An 18,594-nucleotide genomic window follows, 5' to 3' on the forward strand; every position below is an offset into this window, starting at 1 on the left:
TAGAAACTGCAGCAAAATTATTTCACTGATTCAATATTTTATTTGATGTCAAAGCATCTTAACTTTGAATTGTATAGTGTATTTCATTAGTAATTTTAGAAGAAATAGTTCTAAAAAATATCAATTGTACTACTAGAATTCAATTGAAAAGGAAGTTAACTCTTAACTCAATTTATTGAAGCACTTATGCAATTCTTTTTGATGTTCACTTAGGTACAAAACTTTATAAGAAAGATAACATTTTTATTGCATTATATAATTTTATATTTTACAGTCATAATGCAAACTCATAAGCATAAATATACATGATGCAACCAAACAGCAATGTGACTATTAAAAGATTTAAAACATAAAACTAGAATTTAACAGGCAAAATACTTAATATGGCTTTTAATGGAAAGTAACTGTTTAGAAATGATTAGTTATTGCCTCATTCTAGTCATTCCTTATCAAGTGAACATAAAATTATGATCTCCATTTAAAATGGTAACATCTCCATTTATCCAAGTCAATGTTGTACATATTTTATAACATGTAGTATGCAATATGATTCATGGACTTTCTTAAATATATACATATATACAGATATACAGTACACAGTTTTGTTTTAATACCCCCTGAACATGTTGATTAAAACTATTACAATAATTCTATTCTACAACTACTTGGAAAGTTGGCATAACTTCTTGATATTCAAGTTCAAACCTACAGAATTGGAAAAAAAGCAACAAAATGTTGGTTATAAATACATTCTTTACAAAAAATTGAATAGTGGTCCCGCACTCATACTTCATATTACAGTGAAAATATTTTATTCATTTACAGATATTTATGTCTTGTTGTCCTTGGCTTATGTTTGAAATATATTGAAGGTAAGAGAGAGAATATTGTAGGCAGGCCTATTTGTTAGGTTCTTCTACTTGTTCATTTTTGTGTAAGTTCCAAATCTCTTCTTTTGAGTTGTTGTTTATTTCTATTTGCCTTGTATTACTGCTGCTGCTGCTTCTTTTGGTGCTCTGGGAACACTGTGTAACTTTACTTCTAGGAACAGGAAGAAAAGATTTAACTCTTAAAACACCCAACTCAGTCTTTGATTTACTGTTGCTGCATTCTGTAGTTTGATGGCTGCTGAGAGGACTGACGTCCTGTAAGGGAAGAGAAACAAAAGATATTTGTTGCATTTGACAGTGTTACCAGCTTTTAGTATCAGTCCTAATACTTACTCCTCTCTCTATCTGAGCACCCATGTGAGGGTTTCTCCTGAAGAAAAGTTCTTATGAAAAAAGACAAAAGACCGTGGAGAGAAGAAGCTCAATGGTTAACTTCCTATAGACTTAGTGATTTTCATCAGCCCTTTGTGGTGTCACAAAAATGTGAGATACAGGAGTAGTGAATCAAGTGCCAAAGAGTCTAGGATCTCCTCACCAAGAGAAGCTTTAATAGAAATCACCAAATTGGACCAACTATTTGTAGGCAGTTGTACAAATGAACTGTATCACCTACCTTTTCTGAGTGAGTCACCTAACTTTTCTGCTTTTTACTTTCAGATCTGTAAACTAAAAATTGGACTAATATCCAATAATAAAAAATATTTTTTGAGCATTCACTGTAGGATGGGCACTGTACTAGGTGCCTGGTGTCCAGAAGAGAACACAAAGGAGAAATGTCCTTGCTGTAAATGGAGCCCACATAGTGATATAGGCTTCTGCGCAGCAATTCCATGATTAGGTGGCTCCAAATTTTCCTGGCTTGCTCTCATTTTTTCCCACAAAGAAACTGAGAGCTGGACAGGTAAGATTATCCGCCCAGAGTCGCAGAGTGATGAAGCTGGCACAAGGCCTCAGGCTCCCAACTTTTTATTCACAGTGTCTGCCTCTATTTTGTGTTAAATTCCGCCAAACAGCAACCACGATGTGAGTCACTAAGTGAGCTGCTCCAAATGCCTCTGAAGTAGTTGACATTGATTATTTTCCCTTTTTAAATTTAAAAGTAATAATACAACCAAACAGCAATGTATCTTTAAGAGACTTAAAATGTAAAACTAGAACTTAACAGGAAAAATACTTAATGGAAAGTAACAATTTGGCCTCAGTTGAGAGTTGGATTCTCCAGGGTGTCTTCTTAAATCTGTAAAATGTGACTTTTGCAGGCCTAAAGGCCAATCCCAATTTGTAATTTGGTCTAAAACACCAGCAAATTCAATATGCAAACTATTCAGAAGACACAGCACGTTATAATAAAGATAACAGCTTATCAGTATACAAAACTCATGAGGAAGAGAGGTGGGTGTAACTATAAAAAATTTTTGCCACAGTCTTTGACCCTCTGGAAACCCACAGAGGTAGTGCCAAGGCCCAGGCAAAGTGAAGGTAACACACAATGTGTTCTTTGCTTGTCTGCCACTTCATCTACACCATAAAGGCAAGGGGGGTACATCTTTATGGTCTGAGGCAAGAAATGCTCACATGAACTGAAGTACCAAGAAGCACCTGTAACATCTAAAAATGTGGTTGGGATGTTAAAGTTGGGCATGGGTATGTCCCTTACACCTTCAGTCCTTGGAGGTGTAAGGACAGAACAGGAGAGCATGGAAAATCACCTGCAGAATGAGGTGAATGATTCAATTCAAGGCTGAGAGTGTAAGAATAGGGCAAATGACTGACACACACAGTGATGTTCCTGACACTCTGGCAGCCAAGCACAGGTTTTTAGGTGTTTTCCCCAAAGCTAAGAAGTACCAGAGCCCGGAACTAAGAAAGTTAAGGGTGTTTACTGCTTCCTAGCTAAAACCCAAGAGTTCTCTCCATTAAACATACACGGTTACCATCAATGTTGTGCATACTAAGCTCAAAGAAAACCTACAGTCTATATAGAAAGGCACTGCACATTTGTAGTTTTAAAGAAATATTGTTAAATCATAGCTATTCATTCACTCATTCATTCAATACGGAGCATCTGCTGGAAACTAAGAGGATGCTATAATCTCTGTTCTCTAGATGGGAAAGCAGGAGGCAGGGAGTAAAGGAAAACACTGTAGGGAAGATGGCATTAGAGATGGTGCTGCAAAGACGTGCAGGATTGTGACAGGTGAGGTGGAGAGAAAGGGCTCCATGGGAAGGAGAAAGGGTGAAGACAGACATGGGGAGGAATAGTGGATCACACCTAAAAACACATGAAGGATACCAGATACATCTGGGAGGAAAAGAATGGGGTGGAAAATAAGGAGGATGACAGATCAGAGCTATGTTTTAGAGCCAAGGGTCTAACTAAGCCCCAGCTCTACATAAGAACCACCAGGGAGCTTTTAAAAACTCCAGTGTCCAGGATGCACCTTAGACCAAGTACATCAGAACCTTTAGGGAACATGGGTCAAGTATTGGGGAGTAAAAAAAAAATCATGTGAATTTCCTTATGTAACCAAAGATAAAAACTTTTGCTTTAGGGGGATAAATTTGCATTTTCACGAGAAGAAAACATTTGTTAGTATCTGCTCTATTGCCAATTTAAATGTGTGTTCTTTTTTTGTAATTTAGAAGGGTGGCTAACATGCCACACAATTAATAAACCCCACTATGCTCTCTTACTGTTGGAGCAGTAAGGAATTATATCGTGGCAAATGAAGAGTAGGAGGGTAATTTACTGATTCCTGTCTTCCGGTGTATAATGGTAGCTGCTGAGCCCCAATCCGGCCACACAGGAAAAATGATTTCAAGTAAGCTGGAGAGCTCTTACTTCTAAAGGGAATTACTTCCTGATTACAGAAGAAACTGGGCATCTGACCAAGAAATGCCAGCTGAGGAGAGAAAGGGAATGAGCGTGCCAAGTGGTCAGAAGGTTGCCAAGTGAGTGCTATTTTGCCCTCTGCTGGCAGCTTCTGGGAAACACATCCTCCAGCCATTGGGGAAGTGTCTCCAAATGCGGTTCCATCAAATCACATTTAAACAAGCACATAGTTCTTTTTTTTAAGAGCCCAGAGAGTATAAAAGAATCCATTTTTTAAAATATCCCTTTTAAACAAAGCTGCCCTGAGCTTCCCTGAACTTACGACACTTTCAGTACTATTTTTTTTTTTTTATAGACAGTACTTTATTATAGCAACTGAACATGTTCATGTAACAGAGAAGTAGGGGTACAAAGCTGTCTCCTTTCGATGTGTAAACAAAAGCAGCCGGTCACTACCAGTCAACATTTTTATATAGAAAGTGACTTGGCTCTGCGGAGAAACAGAGGCTCACTGTTCCTCTTCGTAGACCTTCATGGCCCCTTCCACTGACTGTTCCACAAGGAATCCTGAGCAGTGGTCCTGGAGGCCCAACATGCTCTGAGCCAAAGCTCAGGGACAGCTCCTGAACACAACATTTTCCAGCCAGAATTCTCAGTAGTGACCCCAGGTCACCTCCTTTCATCATCCCTTGCATGCTCTCCAAATTAAGTTGTGCTTCTAAACTGTTCTCAGCTGAAGAAAGAAAAAGCAGACATACGAAGTGAGCCAGAAAGGTCTTGTTCATCTTCACAGATCATCTTGTTAGGTATTTTTACGTGGGACTCAGCCTTGCCAATACCTCCCGGCCCCCACTTCTTTCCCAACACACACACACCTCACACAGTTTCACATGTAAGTCATCAGAACTGAAACCTAATAAAGCGGTCACCGGGGCCAGGAGCTCAGGGCTCTCAGGTGATCAGATAAGGATTAGTAACTTAATGCTCTCACCATGTTCACTTTATAATCTTGCTCTCTGTACTTCCCCCTGCCCCAGGTCGCTGGAAGCCACCATGGGAGTGGATGAGAACAGGATGTGAACCCCACTGATGTGGCTTGGTGAGCAAAGCATATAATACTAAATGCCTCCATGAAATCTGCATCCTGGCAAAATGACTACTGGATAAGAAGTAGTTATATTGTTTCTCTTCACCCAGGAGCACCATGCTGGTCCATCTTTTGGCAATTACTGTCCAATTGTAGAAGTTATTTTGAGAGGTTAATGATAAAGCCTTTTGGAATCCTGACTCTGAAGTTTGATATCCTGACTTGTTTTTAGAGGAAAGCCTCTCACTGAGACAATGCATGTTAGAGCAAGTTAAGAAGATAAACTAAAAATGAGATTTTCTTAACATAAAAAGGATCTTTATGTTATCACTCAGCCCTTTGCTGTAATTAACTCCAAAATTCCAAAATGCAGGAAATCTTAAAAAGTTCTCAAATGAAAAACAATACATTTTAAAATGGAACAGCTAAGAAGACATACATTATATTATTTCCAGTTTTAGAATATACAAATGCAGACCTCAAAAGACACCTAAAGTTTTGGAATAAAATTTTAGGTATCAAGTAGAAGGTTAAAAAATAATAATCCTTTTCTGGTTATTGTTTCCTGCTACTATCAAAACAAACTTTCTAACTTTGCTTAACAAATGAACACATTTACCTTTATTCTATTTCTTACTTCATAGTTGTGGCTTAAAAATAATTTTGTCATTTACATCGAAAGGAGACTTGTGAAGTCAATTCCAAAGCAATCCCTGTTTGCCTGATTTTGGGAGCAAATGAACACTTGCCTTTTGTGACACTGGCATTCTTAGATTATTAACAGTTGCCGAAAATGTAGGGTTGTTTCCTGGACTATCAAGCCTCCTTAGATCATCCCTGGAATCTGCAATCTGGAAAATATAATTAATCAAATCATGTTTTCACAGTTACACTGTGACACACTGAAGGCACAATTTAAAGTCACTGTGGATAAGCAGGAGGAGAAGTGTTATCTTCCTCTTCTTCCCCGACGTGCAGTAGCTCTGCAGATTGTACCCTCAAGCCCGGTGCTGCTCCCATGGCAGACTTGAAGCCTTCCTGTGAACTGACAGCCAACACATGAGAAACAGCCTGCTCGGGAAGAGAGCCTACTTCAGAAAGTCAGAAGAAGATGACCAGATGAGCCCTATAAAAAAAATCACTTAGCAAAAAAAGAATATAAAAATTGCAAAATTTTAATCATTACCTTGTTTTTCCAGTGGGTAACTGTTTCAGATCATTTTCAGGAAGGTTAAATAAATTGGTCAATTCTATTTTGTCCTTAAGATTATGACAGGGCAAATGCAATAGTTGAGTCTTCCAGAGAGAGCTGCCCAAGTTATGCTCCCTTTCAAATAAAAGGTATTTATCAAGGAAATTTGGTCTAATTTGCTGTAGATGTCAGCATGTTGAAACAGGCTGAACTTGATGCCACTAATGCTTTCTCTGAGATTTTGGGTTACTGATTCCCATACCTGGATCTCAGTTTTCACAGCATAAAGACTGTGACTACAGGCATTATATCAGCCAGTTACTGTTCTTATTTGTAAGGAAAGTTGCTACTGTTGCTCTGTCTTTGCTCTTACTGATAGTGACTTGTTGCCAAATTTCAGAAGACAGAAAGAAAAACTGCCTGAGGAAACCAACCGAGGCTTCCACAAATGTTGCTCAAAGGTGCTGGTGTGATTTGGACTAATTATAACATAAGCAATTTTAACTTCCGAACTTTCAGAGGAGTTTACAAAAGCAAGTTGTGCTTAAACAGAGATTCCTTATTGTATAAATGATATTTTGGAAGAAAGGGCTTTTCTAAGTCAGGTTAGGGTCATTCTGATCTGGAGCATGAACCACGCTATTCCATAAGGAACTTCTTTCAGGGAACGAACATTATGATGTGGCTCCGAGAAGTCTTTCCACATTTAACGTTCTCCCAATTTGTACTGCTTACCTTGGTTATATCTGATTCAGATTTGCTGGAGCACATACTCTGAAGTTCCTTGACAAGGTCTGCTTCATCATCTGATTCCAGACAGAGTCTTTGATCCAAGTTCAACATCAACGACAGATCATTCCTTGAAGACCTAACACAGTTCAGAAAAGAGTTTTTAAAATGAGAGCCACAATCCAATTCCCAACATGGAAATCTAGACACTATAACTTGTTTAACTTTTGTTGTGCAGTGGAAAAACTGTTTTAAAAATCCCTTAAATATCATTTAATATAACAACCCACTTTCACAGGATTTTGATAACCCGTATTTGAAATTCTCCTCAATAGAATAAAACTTTACTCATGAAGCAGAGCCCACTCTGACTTACAACATTTCAGCCGCCTTACACTGCCCTTTCCTTCTCCATCTCCAAGGCTAGATAGCGCTAAGACACTATAGGGACAGTGTGATAATGGAACAAATATGAATTTCAAAGTTAGCTCTACCACTTACTAGCAATATGGCCATGGGTCAGATTTACTTTTTTCATTTCGTTTTTATTTTTGCCTCCTTAACACTTCAGTTTCTGAGTTCACTTCTGTAATGGATTCCTTATACATGAATTATAGAGTTACTGAGAAAATTATATATATAACAGATCTAGCAGTGGGCCTGGCAGGAAGAAGCATACGGTGCTATTCCCTTTATCTCCTTTCTTTCTCTTTAACCTCCTCATTTCTATAATTCAGTGAACCAGGGACAGGGTCTTAAATGTTACCTGCCAAGTGATAGACCACACAATTTACTGGGCTACTAGAGGGAACTATTTGCAACTGCCCAGCATTTCTACTCTGTGATTAACTAAATCATTCTTTACCTCAAAATTTGTAAGCTGAAATAATCAACAATAAGAGCAACGGAGGAAAACAAATAATAATATCAGTTTAAACATTTAACACCTAAAAGCAAACATCATACTATGTTTTCTATAAATTCAGCATTAAAAAAAAATCAGTCATCGGAAACCTGTTTAAAATGCAAAACACAGGATTTTACATCTTTATGACAAATGCATTAATAATAATTACCAAGTTTGATAAAAATAAAGGTAATAATATTCTAACCCTTTCAACAAACTGCTTTTTAAAATATTATATTAACAGTATAATAGCTGCACAAATAATAACAAGAGTGCATATTGTTTGCTCTGAGTTAATCTGAAAGGAGAACTTACTTTTCTTTTGACAGAGAAGTGTTCCTGTTACAATTCAGCTGTGATATAGTCACATTTTTGATACCTGCGAGGAAAAATGTAATCATTTCAATAGAATGAATCATTGTCACTGTACATCTTGAACTCTGTATTTAAAAAAAAGAGACTATGGGCTCCACTACGTTTTCATATATTCTTGGGTTGAATCCATCTCTTCCGGGGTTTTCCTCAGATTAGTGGCTCCAGATGTAGCTTCCTGCACAGCCACTGGGGGAAGGTACCTCGTGTGTGTTCAGAACTGAATTAAGCTCAGCTAATGTCACCTGAGGCTCAGATCAGGATCCTGCATTTCACTTTTATCAACAGACCCTTTTCTCACCAGTCAGGTTCCTATGTTTCTACCTTTGCCTTCCAGTTCTGACCTTGCAAATCAAGTGCAGTTTCTGATGCGTGGACCCCCATAATGTGTCACAATATGTGGCATTAGTTGTGTATTTGTAGAAATTTAACTTTTAACTGCTGTGCATTATACAGAAAAGAAAATATAAATAGTAAACAAAAAGATACAAAACAGAAAATACCAGATTGCATTGCTTGCAGTAAATATATTATGTCAGTTATATATACACATAAATGCATAGGTTTCTGTGTACTAGTCGTGATGTAAAACATATTTCTCACTGTGGGTTATGGTCAAAAAGTTTGAGAAAATAATGTTATAAACCATTTCAGACTCCAGAAGTCTGTTTTTATAATACACTGATTTTATAAGCACATTTAAACTTTTAGTTGCTTCTGAGTGATTTCTAAAATTGTATGAATATTGTTAGTACAAATTATCTTTAAAGAACACTTTAAAAACTACTTTGAAGATTTTATTTATTTTCAGAGAGAAGGAAAGGGTGGGAGGAAGAAAGAGGAACATTAATATGCGAGGGAAATATCAGTCAGTTGCCTCTTGCATGTTCCCAACTGGGGACCTGGCCCAAAACCCACATATATGCCCTGACTGGGAATTGAACCCATGATGTTTCTGGTTCACAGGTCAGTGCTCAATCCACTGAGCCACACAAGCCAGGGCAAGAATAATTTTGAAAAGTATATTGAATTTAATATATCCTCATTAAAAGCAGTTAATCAGAGATAATGTCTGTACTAGTTTTTTTATGCATACTTTTGTCATTATTGGCAGAAAGCATTGACTAGTGGCTTTTTTTTAATTACCAAAAGTGCCTATGCTTGAGCCATGCAGTGCAGAATCCTATGCTCTGACATCATGCTTTTCTGTTTTAGGTCAGGGAAGAAAGAGGTTGTGTCTTTACTAATTTCATGACTTTCCATGGTGACTGCATGGAATGCAAAGTGGTTCCTATTTTGATACTCTTTTAACAATGGTGTAAAAAAAAAACAACCCCAAATCAAGCCCAACATGTTATAATCCTATACTGAATGCAATTATTGGAAAGAACTACGTTATTAAAAAAAAAAACATAACCAGAGATATATGTGAATCTTTGGTTCATTCATCTAATCATGATGTGTGCTTAAAATTCATGGCCCATAAATTTTACTTTGTAAAATTAGTTTTTAGATTTTATAAATCTTTAAGTTGAAACCTGTGTAAAATATGGTTACATGCAATTTTTTTAATGTATTTTTTTAAAAATTTTAATTTATTTTTTCAAATACATTTGTCTCTGCCAACCCCCCACCACTTTCCCTTGCCCCCTCCCTCCTTCCCTCCCTCAGCTCTTCCCTTTTGGTTTTGTTCATGAGTCCTTGCTATATGTTCCTTGACTTTCCCCTTCCCTTCCTTTTCCCCGCCCCCCTCCCTCCTTCCCTCTTGACTCTGTTGATTTCTTTTCCTTTCAGTGTTGCTGGTCTTATTTTCCTTGCATCTTTGTATTGTTGGTTAGGTTCCGCTTATAGGTGAGATCATATGGTATTTGTCTTTTGACCCCTGGCTTATTTCGCTTCGCATAATGCTCTCCAGTTCCATCCATGCTGTCGCGAAGTTTAGTAGTTCTTTTTTTCTTTCTGCTGCGTAGTGTTCCATTGTGTATATGTACCATGACTTTTTGATCCAATCATCTACTGATGGGCAATTAGGTTGCTTCCAACACTTGGCTATTGTAAATTGTGCTGCTATGAACACTGGGGTGCATAGGTTCTTTTGTATTGGCCTTTTGGTGTTCTTAGGGTATAGTCCCAGCAGGGGAATCACTGGATCAAAAGGCAGTTCCATTTTCAGCTTTTTGAGGAATTTCCACACTGCTTTCCACAGTGGCTGCACCAGTCTGCATTCCCACCAACAGTGGACTAGGGTTCCCTTTTCTCCACAGCCTCGCCAGCACCTGTTGTTTGTTGATCTGTTTACGATGGCCATTCTGACCAGCGTGAGGTGGTACCTCATGGTGGCTTTGATCTGCATTTCTCTGATGGCTAGTGATGCTGAGCATCCATGCAATTTTATTAAACTTTCAAATAAGATTTAATGTTTCAAAGAATATCTTAATTATATATCAAGTAGTTTAAACTACAAAATAATTATTAAAAATGTAAGTAATTTAAAAATTATTTATAATTCAGTTTTCCAAGTTAGACTTATTTTCATAACATTACTTTAATATTTATATTCATTTTATTGATTTTTTCCAACAAGTATATATATTGACAGTTATTATTGTTTAGGTAATTATTTAGCTCAAGAAAGAAACTGGACCTAAACTCTATGGAAATTGTAACAAACTTAGGAATGATGAACAGCCTGGATGGGTGTTCACCTATCTGGGTGCTTAGAGGTTATTACTTGTGCCACAGGATTAGTCCCATGCACTGAAGAAAACAGCATTAAACAGGCAAGAAACGAAAACATGGACAGCAGAACGCTATGTAGCCAGGAGAGGGGATTTTGAGCATAGAGCCAAGGGTTTCTGAACCCCAGTTTTGTTATCTGTAAACGAAGATAATAATACTTATATTAGAATTCTTTTGCATATTATAAGGGGATAAACAAATAGAGGGTATAATCCTTTAGTCCTTGCTACAGAAAGTCATCTGGGGAGTCTCTATGCTACACTGGGAAGCTAGAATCTAATGACTTTATTCTCTGAATCAAACATTCTTTGGGAAGTAATGGCAAGATCTTGAGGTCAGAATACATCTTATTATAAATACATACAACAAAAACATATAAGTAAAACTCATTTTATTCAGTGACTCTCCATTTAATCATTTAAAAAAAATGAGTCACAGGTTTTCAAGATGGCAGTGTAATATGTGGATCTTACTCTCACATCTTCCCAGATCCAAACTGGAAACACATTAAATTGTGGAGCAATCATCCTGAATTATCAATTAAAGACTATCTGAAAAGGAGACTTAAAACCAGGGAAAGGAAGAAGAAGCCACATTGAGACCGCTTCAAACAGATTGGGCTGGCATAGACAGCATCTCTCAGTGGATTATACCAGAGTCCTTTCCAAGAGGCCCATAATCAACACACCAAGTGGCCAGCTTCGGACAATGTTGGAACAGGATCCAACAAGCTTCACAAAACATATTCAAAGGGAGATCACAGCAGGCACTAAACTCTGCTGTGACAGACTCCCCTTTTTTCTTTTTTCCTTTTCCATTTCTTTATTCTCTTTTTTCTTTTCTACTTCTTTTTTATCTTTCCTTTTCTTATTCTATTTTTCCATTTTTTTCTTATTTCTTTTCATATTATTTTCTTATTTTGTTTTTCTTTTCTTATAACTCTTTACATTTTTATTTACTCTTTCTTGCCTTTTCCTATCTTTGTTGTTTGTGTTTTTTTTTGTTTGGTTTGGTTTGGTTTAGTTGTGTCAGAACCTGTACAGTTACATGCACACCATGGTGGGGGTTCAGCCTCACAGTCAGCCTGACTGAGGGTCGATCCCACCCACAAACAGGCCAACAGTAATCAAGACCCAATTATAACAGGAAGCCCACATAACCCACCCAAGAAACATTCCTAGATTCCCCAGTTCAGGAGATGAAGGAAACTGTACCACTCAATTCCACAGGACACCTACTACATGAGGCCACCCCATGAAGACTGGGAATCACTGCAGTTCTATATAATCCATAGGAAAAAAAACACAAAGGGACAGCCAAAATGGGGAGCAAAGATGAGTCCCAAATGAAAGAACAGGAGGAATCTCAAGAAAAAGAGCTACATGAAATGGATGCAAGCACTATATCAGACATAGAGTTCAACGTAATGGTTATAAAGCTGCTGAACAGCATGAAAGAAGACATAGAAACCTTGAAAAAGAACCAGTTGGTAGTGAGGATTAACGTACCTGACATCAAAAATACACTGGAAAGAATAAAAAGTAGGTTGCATGAAACAGAGGACTGAATCAGCAATTTGGAGATAAAGTAAAAAAGAAAACACCTAATCACAGCACAAAAAGAAAAAAGAATGAAAAAGAATAAGGATACTTCCATATCTTGGCAATTATAAACAACCCGGCAATGAACATAGGGGTGCTTATGTTCTTTTGAATTACTGCTTTGGATTCCTTTGGATATATTCCCAGAAGTGGGATCACTGGGTCAAAGGCAGATCCATTTAAAACTTTTGAGGTGTCTTCATACTGCTTTCCACAGTCACTGCACCAATCTGCATTCCCACCGACAGTGCACTAAGGTTCCCTGTTGTCCATATCCTTGCCAGCACTTGTTGTTCGCTGATTTACTAATGACAGCCATTCTGACAGGTGGGAGATGGTATCTTGTTGTGGTTTTAATTTGCATTTCTCTGATGATTAGTGACATTGAGCATCTTTTCATACGTTTATTAGCCAACAGTGTCTATTCAGGTCCTTTGCCCAATATTTAATTGGGTTGTTTGTTTTTTTGGTGTTATTTTGTAAGTTCTTTATAAATTTGGGATATTAATCCCTTATCAAATGTATTGGTGAATATGTTCTTCCATTCTCTGGGTTGTCTTTTCATTTTGTGGATAATCTCCTTTGCTGTGCAAAAACTTTTTAGTTTGATGAAGTCCCATTTGTTTATTTTTCCTTTTGATTCCCTTGCCTGGGGATATATATCTGATAAAATATTGCTATGAACAATGTCCGAGATTTGGCTGCCTATATTTTCTTCTACAATTTTTATGGCTTTGGGTATAACATTTAAGTGTCTATCAGCAGGTGATTGGATAAAACAACCATGGGGCATTTATACAATGGACTACTTTTCAGCCATAAAAAAGAAAATTTTACCCTTTGCAGCAGTATGAATGGACCTGGATAACATTATGCTAAGTGAAATAAGCCAGTCAGAGAATAGACAAATACGATATGATCTTACTCATATGTGAATCTAATGAACAAACTGAACTAACAAGGAGAATGGAGACAGACTTATAGATAGAGAGCAGGTTGACAGCTAGTGTGGACGTGGAGGGATTGAGCAAAAAGGTAAAAGGACTCATGGACATGGACAACAGTGTGGGGATTGCTGGAGGGAAGGGATATAGGGGGACTAAAGGGTAATGGAAAAAATTATAATAAACATTAAATTAAAAAAAAAAGAATATGGTTAATTTAAGGGAACTTTGGGACAACATGAAATGTAACAACATCCGCATTATAGGGTACCAAAAGAGGAAGAGAGAGCAAGGGATCAAGAATCTATTTAAAGAAATAATGACTGAAAATTTCCCTAACTCGGTGGAGAAAAAAGACACACAAGTCCAGGAAGCACAGAGAGTCCTAAAAAAGAATCCAAAGAAGCCCACATCAAATGGCAAATTTAAAGACAAAGAGAGAATCTTAAAAGCAGCAAGAGAAAAGAAGTTCATTACTTACAAGGGGGATCCCATGAGGCTGCCAGTTGATTTCTCAATAGAAACATTTCAGGCCAGAGGGGTTGGCCTGAAATATTCAAAGTGATGAAAAGCAAGCCTTACTACTAAGACTACTTTATCAAGCCAGGAAGTCATTTAAAATTAAAGGAGAAATAGCTTCCCAGTCAAGAAAAAGCTAAAGGAGTTTGTTACCATCAAACCAGCATTAAAAAATGTTAAAAGGCCTACTTGAAGAAGAAGGAAAAGGAGGGGGAGCAGGAGAGAAACAAAAAAAAAAGAAAAAAAGGTAAAAGAATAAAATGACAATAAGTATAATCTTATCAATAACACTTTAAATGTAAATGCCTTAAATGCTCCAATCAAAAGACATAGGGTAGATAAATAAATAAGAAAGCTAGACCCATATATATGCTGCCTACAGGGACCAGCCTCAGAACAAAAGATATGCATAGACTAAAAGTAAAGGGACGGATCAAGATATTTCATTGAAATGGAAATAAAACAAACAAACAAACAAACGGGGGTAGCAATACTTATGTCTGACAAAATAGAATTTAAAATAAAGGCTGTTGTAGGAGACAAAGAAGGGATATGACATAATGATAAGGAAAAATCCAACAAGAGGATATAACACTGGTAAATATTTATGCTCCCAACATAAGAGTACTTAAATATATAAAACAAATCTTGATGGACATCAAGGGAGAGACTGACAATAATAGTCAGAGTAGGGAATTTTAACATGAAGTTGACATCAATGGATATATTTTCCAGAGAGAAAATCAACAAGTGATCTTGAAAAAGAAGAACAAAATTGGAAGTATCACAATATCTGAGAGGCCACTGAAATCAAAACAACCTGGTACTGGCATAAGAGCCAGCAAGTAGGAAATTGGAAGAGAACAGAGAGCTCAGAAATCACCCATATGGTCAAATAATATTTGACAATGGAGGCAGGAACACACAATGGGGTAAAGACCGTCTCTTCAATAAATGGTGTTGGAAAATTTGGACAGATACATACAAAAAAACCTAGACCACCAACTTACACCATACATGAGAATAAATTCACAATGGATAAAAGACTTAAATGTAAGTTGTGAAACCATAAAAATCCTAGAGTTTGAAGACATAAGCAGTAAAATCGTAGACGTCTCTTGGAGGATATTTTTGCTGTTATGTCTCCTGCAGCAATGGAAATAAGGAAAAAATAAACAAATGGCACTACGTCAAACTAAAAAAGTTTCTGCATAGGAAAAGAAACCATCAACAAAATGAATAGGGGACCCACTGTATGGGAGAATGTACTTGCCAATGGTACTCGTGTTAGGGGGTTAATCTCCAAAATATGTAAAGAACTGATACAACTCAACACCAGGAAGACAAATAATCCAATTAAAAATGGGTAAAAAAACTGAATAGACATTTCTCCAAAGAGAACATACAGATGGCCAAAAAAGATGATCAAAAGATGTATTAAAAATGCTCAAGGTCACTAATCATCAGAGAGACGCAAATTAAAACCATAATGAGATATCACCTTACACCCACCAGAATGACTACCATCAATAAAGCAACAAACAAGTGATGGCGAGAATATGGACAAAAGGGAACCATAGTGCCCTGTTGGTGGGAATTCAGACTGGCACAGGCACTGTGGAAAACAGTACGGAATGCCCTCAAAAAATAAAAAATGGAACTGCCTTTTGACTCAGTGATATCACTTCTGGGGATATACCCTAACAAAAAACACCAGTTCAAAAGAATATATGCACTCCTATGTTCATAGCAGCCTTATTTACACAAGCAAGGTATGAAAATAGCCCAAGTGCCCCTTAGTAGATGACTGGGTAAAAAAGCTGTGGCACATGCACAAATGGAATACTATGTGGCCATGAAAAGAAGGAAATCTTACCTTTTGCAACTGCGTGGGTGCATATGGAGATTATTATGCTAAGTGTAATAAGCCAGTCAGAGAAAGACAAATACCATATGATCACACTTATATGTGGAATCTAATGAACAAAATAAACTAATGAACAAAATATTAGAAACAGAGGCATGGATACATGAAACAGATTGACAGCTTTCTGAGGAGAGGTGGAGAGGAGGGACTTGAAGAAAGAAGGTGAAGGGATTAGTCGAAGAACATGAATGTACAACCCATGGGCACAGACAACAGTGTGATGATAGCCACAGGGAAGGGTGAGTAGGAGGTGGCAGGAAGGGGGCAAAGGGGGAAAATTGGGATATCTGCAATAGTGTCAACAATAAAAATAAAGGAAAAGAAAGATGAGGTAACAAATACTGGGGAAGATGTGGAGAAAAGAAAACCGTTGTTCAAGCCCTGTTGGTAGGAATGTAAATTGATACAGTTACTATGAAAAACTGTATGGAGGTTCCTCAGAAAACTAAAAATAGATCTACCATGACCCACCAATCCCACTTCTGGGTATGTATTTGAAGAAAATGAATTATTATCTCAAAGGGATATTTTCACCCCCATGTTCACTGCAGCATTATTTACTACAGCCAAGGCATGGAAACAACCTAAGTTCCCATCAAGAGATGAAGGATAAAGAAAATACTATGTATATACTACTTATATATGAAATGAAACACTATTGATATATATGATATATACATATAATGGAGTACTATTCAGCCCTAAAAAGGAAATTCTGCAATTTGTGGCATCGTGGTGGGACCTTGAGGGCATTGTGCGGAGAGGGGTGAGTCAGACGGAGAAGGTCGAATATTGTATGAACTCACTTACGTGTGGAATCTCAAAAAACCACAGAAACATTGTGAGTACCAGAGGCTGGTGTCTGGGTAGGGAAATTGGGTAAAGCTGGCTAAAAAGTACAAAATTCCAGTTATAAGTCCTGGGCATATGATGTACAACATCATGACTATAGTTAATAATACTGTATCATATAACTCAAAATTGCTAAGAGAGTAAATCGTAAAAGTTCTCATTATAAAAAAATTTGTAACTGTGAAGGGGTAGATGTTAAATAAACATTATAGTAATCATTTTGTTTTATATACACACACATACATACATATATATCTGAAATCATTATGTTGTATAAGTTAACTTATAAATGGTATGTGTCAATTATATCTACATAAAAACTAGAGATAAATGATAATCCATAAAGGAATGGGTATGGCTGTAGTACTAATAAATAGGCCCTTGGTCTACTGGATCATCAGTTAATGAATGTATATGTATCTTATGTATCTTATCTCAAAATTTCCACAGAATGTGATATCTGAGAAAATATTTTAAATTTCATTAGCTTTCCACAGGGATGTAAAGTACAGCATTTGGAATATAGCCAATAATATTGTAATAACTTTGTATGGTGCCAGGTGGGTACTAGACTTACAGAAGGAATCATTTTGTAAGTTATACAAATGTTTAACCACTAGGCTGGACACCTGAAACTAACATAATATTGAATGTCAACTATAATTGAAAACTAAAGAATTTAGAAAGAAAGAAAGAAAAGAAAGTCATAATTTACTAACATGCACTTGAATTACAAAACTCCAGCATGAATAAGGTTAAAAACCACATTAAATTTTTATTAAAAATCAACAAAATACAAGCTAAAGTGTAAGATTATATTAATGAACAAAATGCTTTGTTTTTAAATTTCAGGCATCACATTCTCCTATTTAGCAACCCTACTGCTGTACATTTGGCATACAATGACACCAGAGAGAACAGATGGAGGTGTTTCCTCAAGACCTAAACTTAATTACATACATCAGAAATCCTCCTTGCATATGATGTTGGAATATCTTTTCATTCTTACTCAAATATAGATTTCCTTTAGGAAGGACATTTATAATTTGTATAATTATTGATTATCCTATTATCAAAACCCAAAGAAATAGGTCCAACAACAAAGATAGATATTTCCTTTGTTATGTGTTTCTTTTTTATAAATGACATCCCATTATATAGATTCTATTTAATGATTTATTAGAATGTAAGCTCTATGAGGGCAGGGACTGTTGCTGTTTTTTTGTGCTCTATTTCTATTGCCTAGAATAGAACCTGGCAAATAGTACATATTATATATGAAAAAGAAAAAAGTAAAACAGATTCATTTATAATGGCCTTAACTGGTATCAAATATGTCTGTACACATACCTTTAAACATTTAAGGTTGGCTTAAGGATGACACATTAAGGAAAGAAATATGCCGAAGTGCAATTATTGAATTACAAAAATTTAATTGTGGATGCCACAAATATCACATTAAATTTAAAAAGACCATTAACATGGTACAGATAAATTTAACATCAGAATTCTAGTATGAAAAATTATTTTCAGTTAGGGAGCTCCCAAATATTTTTGGAAATGTACCTACCACATGCTTTTATTCCACAAAAACGTGCTTTGAGATACTCAGAATTTTGTTGAATGTATAGTGAAAAATAAATAAATAAAAGGAAAGCACATTTGCATTCAGAAACTAGATCTCAAGTGCCCAGGTGCCTCTAGGTGGCAGGATGGCCCCCTTACCTTTCTCACTCAGGACTGGCTTGTTCCAGGCAGGTGAAGAGAAACGGCCGGACTTCTTGCGAGGACTGGTGCTCACGTTTCTCCAGGTACCACTCTCTTTCTTCTTGCTGCAACTATTGTAACTTGAAACTCTGCATAAAGGGAAACTTCCTCCTTTGAAATCAGCTGTATGCTGGTCCAGCTCTGAAACAACACAAATCATGTTTTGCCAAAAACAAGGCAGTGACAATGCAGTTTCATAGTGTCAAGCAAAATGCACATTTCCAATTCTCAAAGA

At 36.7% G+C, this 18,594-nt stretch overlaps 1 protein-coding gene across 1 annotated transcript in view; it reads right to left on the reverse strand.

Annotated features, from left to right (window-relative positions):
* Window positions 1-321: 321 nt before the first annotated feature.
* Window positions 322-18,594, reverse strand: part of CTTNBP2 (cortactin binding protein 2) — a 170,286-nt gene continuing 152,013 nt past the window's right edge. Inside the window, exons 19-23 of the mRNA XM_054564250.1 lie at window positions 18,318-18,500; window positions 7,954-8,017; window positions 6,738-6,870; window positions 5,560-5,661; window positions 322-1,145 (exon numbers count right to left, since the gene is read on the reverse strand). Coding sequence (XP_054420225.1) covers window positions 900-1,145; window positions 5,560-5,661; window positions 6,738-6,870; window positions 7,954-8,017; window positions 18,318-18,500 — 728 coding nt within the window. The 3' untranslated portion in view covers window positions 322-899. The remainder of the gene's footprint in view (window positions 1,146-5,559; window positions 5,662-6,737; window positions 6,871-7,953; window positions 8,018-18,317; window positions 18,501-18,594) is intronic.

The sequence above is a fragment of the Pteronotus mesoamericanus genome, unplaced genomic scaffold (assembly GCF_021234165.1).
Source record: "Pteronotus mesoamericanus isolate MK-2021 breed Mesoamerican mustached bat unplaced genomic scaffold, CSHL_Meso_final scaffold_85, whole genome shotgun sequence".
Classification (NCBI taxonomy): Eukaryota; Metazoa; Chordata; class Mammalia; order Chiroptera; family Mormoopidae; genus Pteronotus; species Pteronotus mesoamericanus.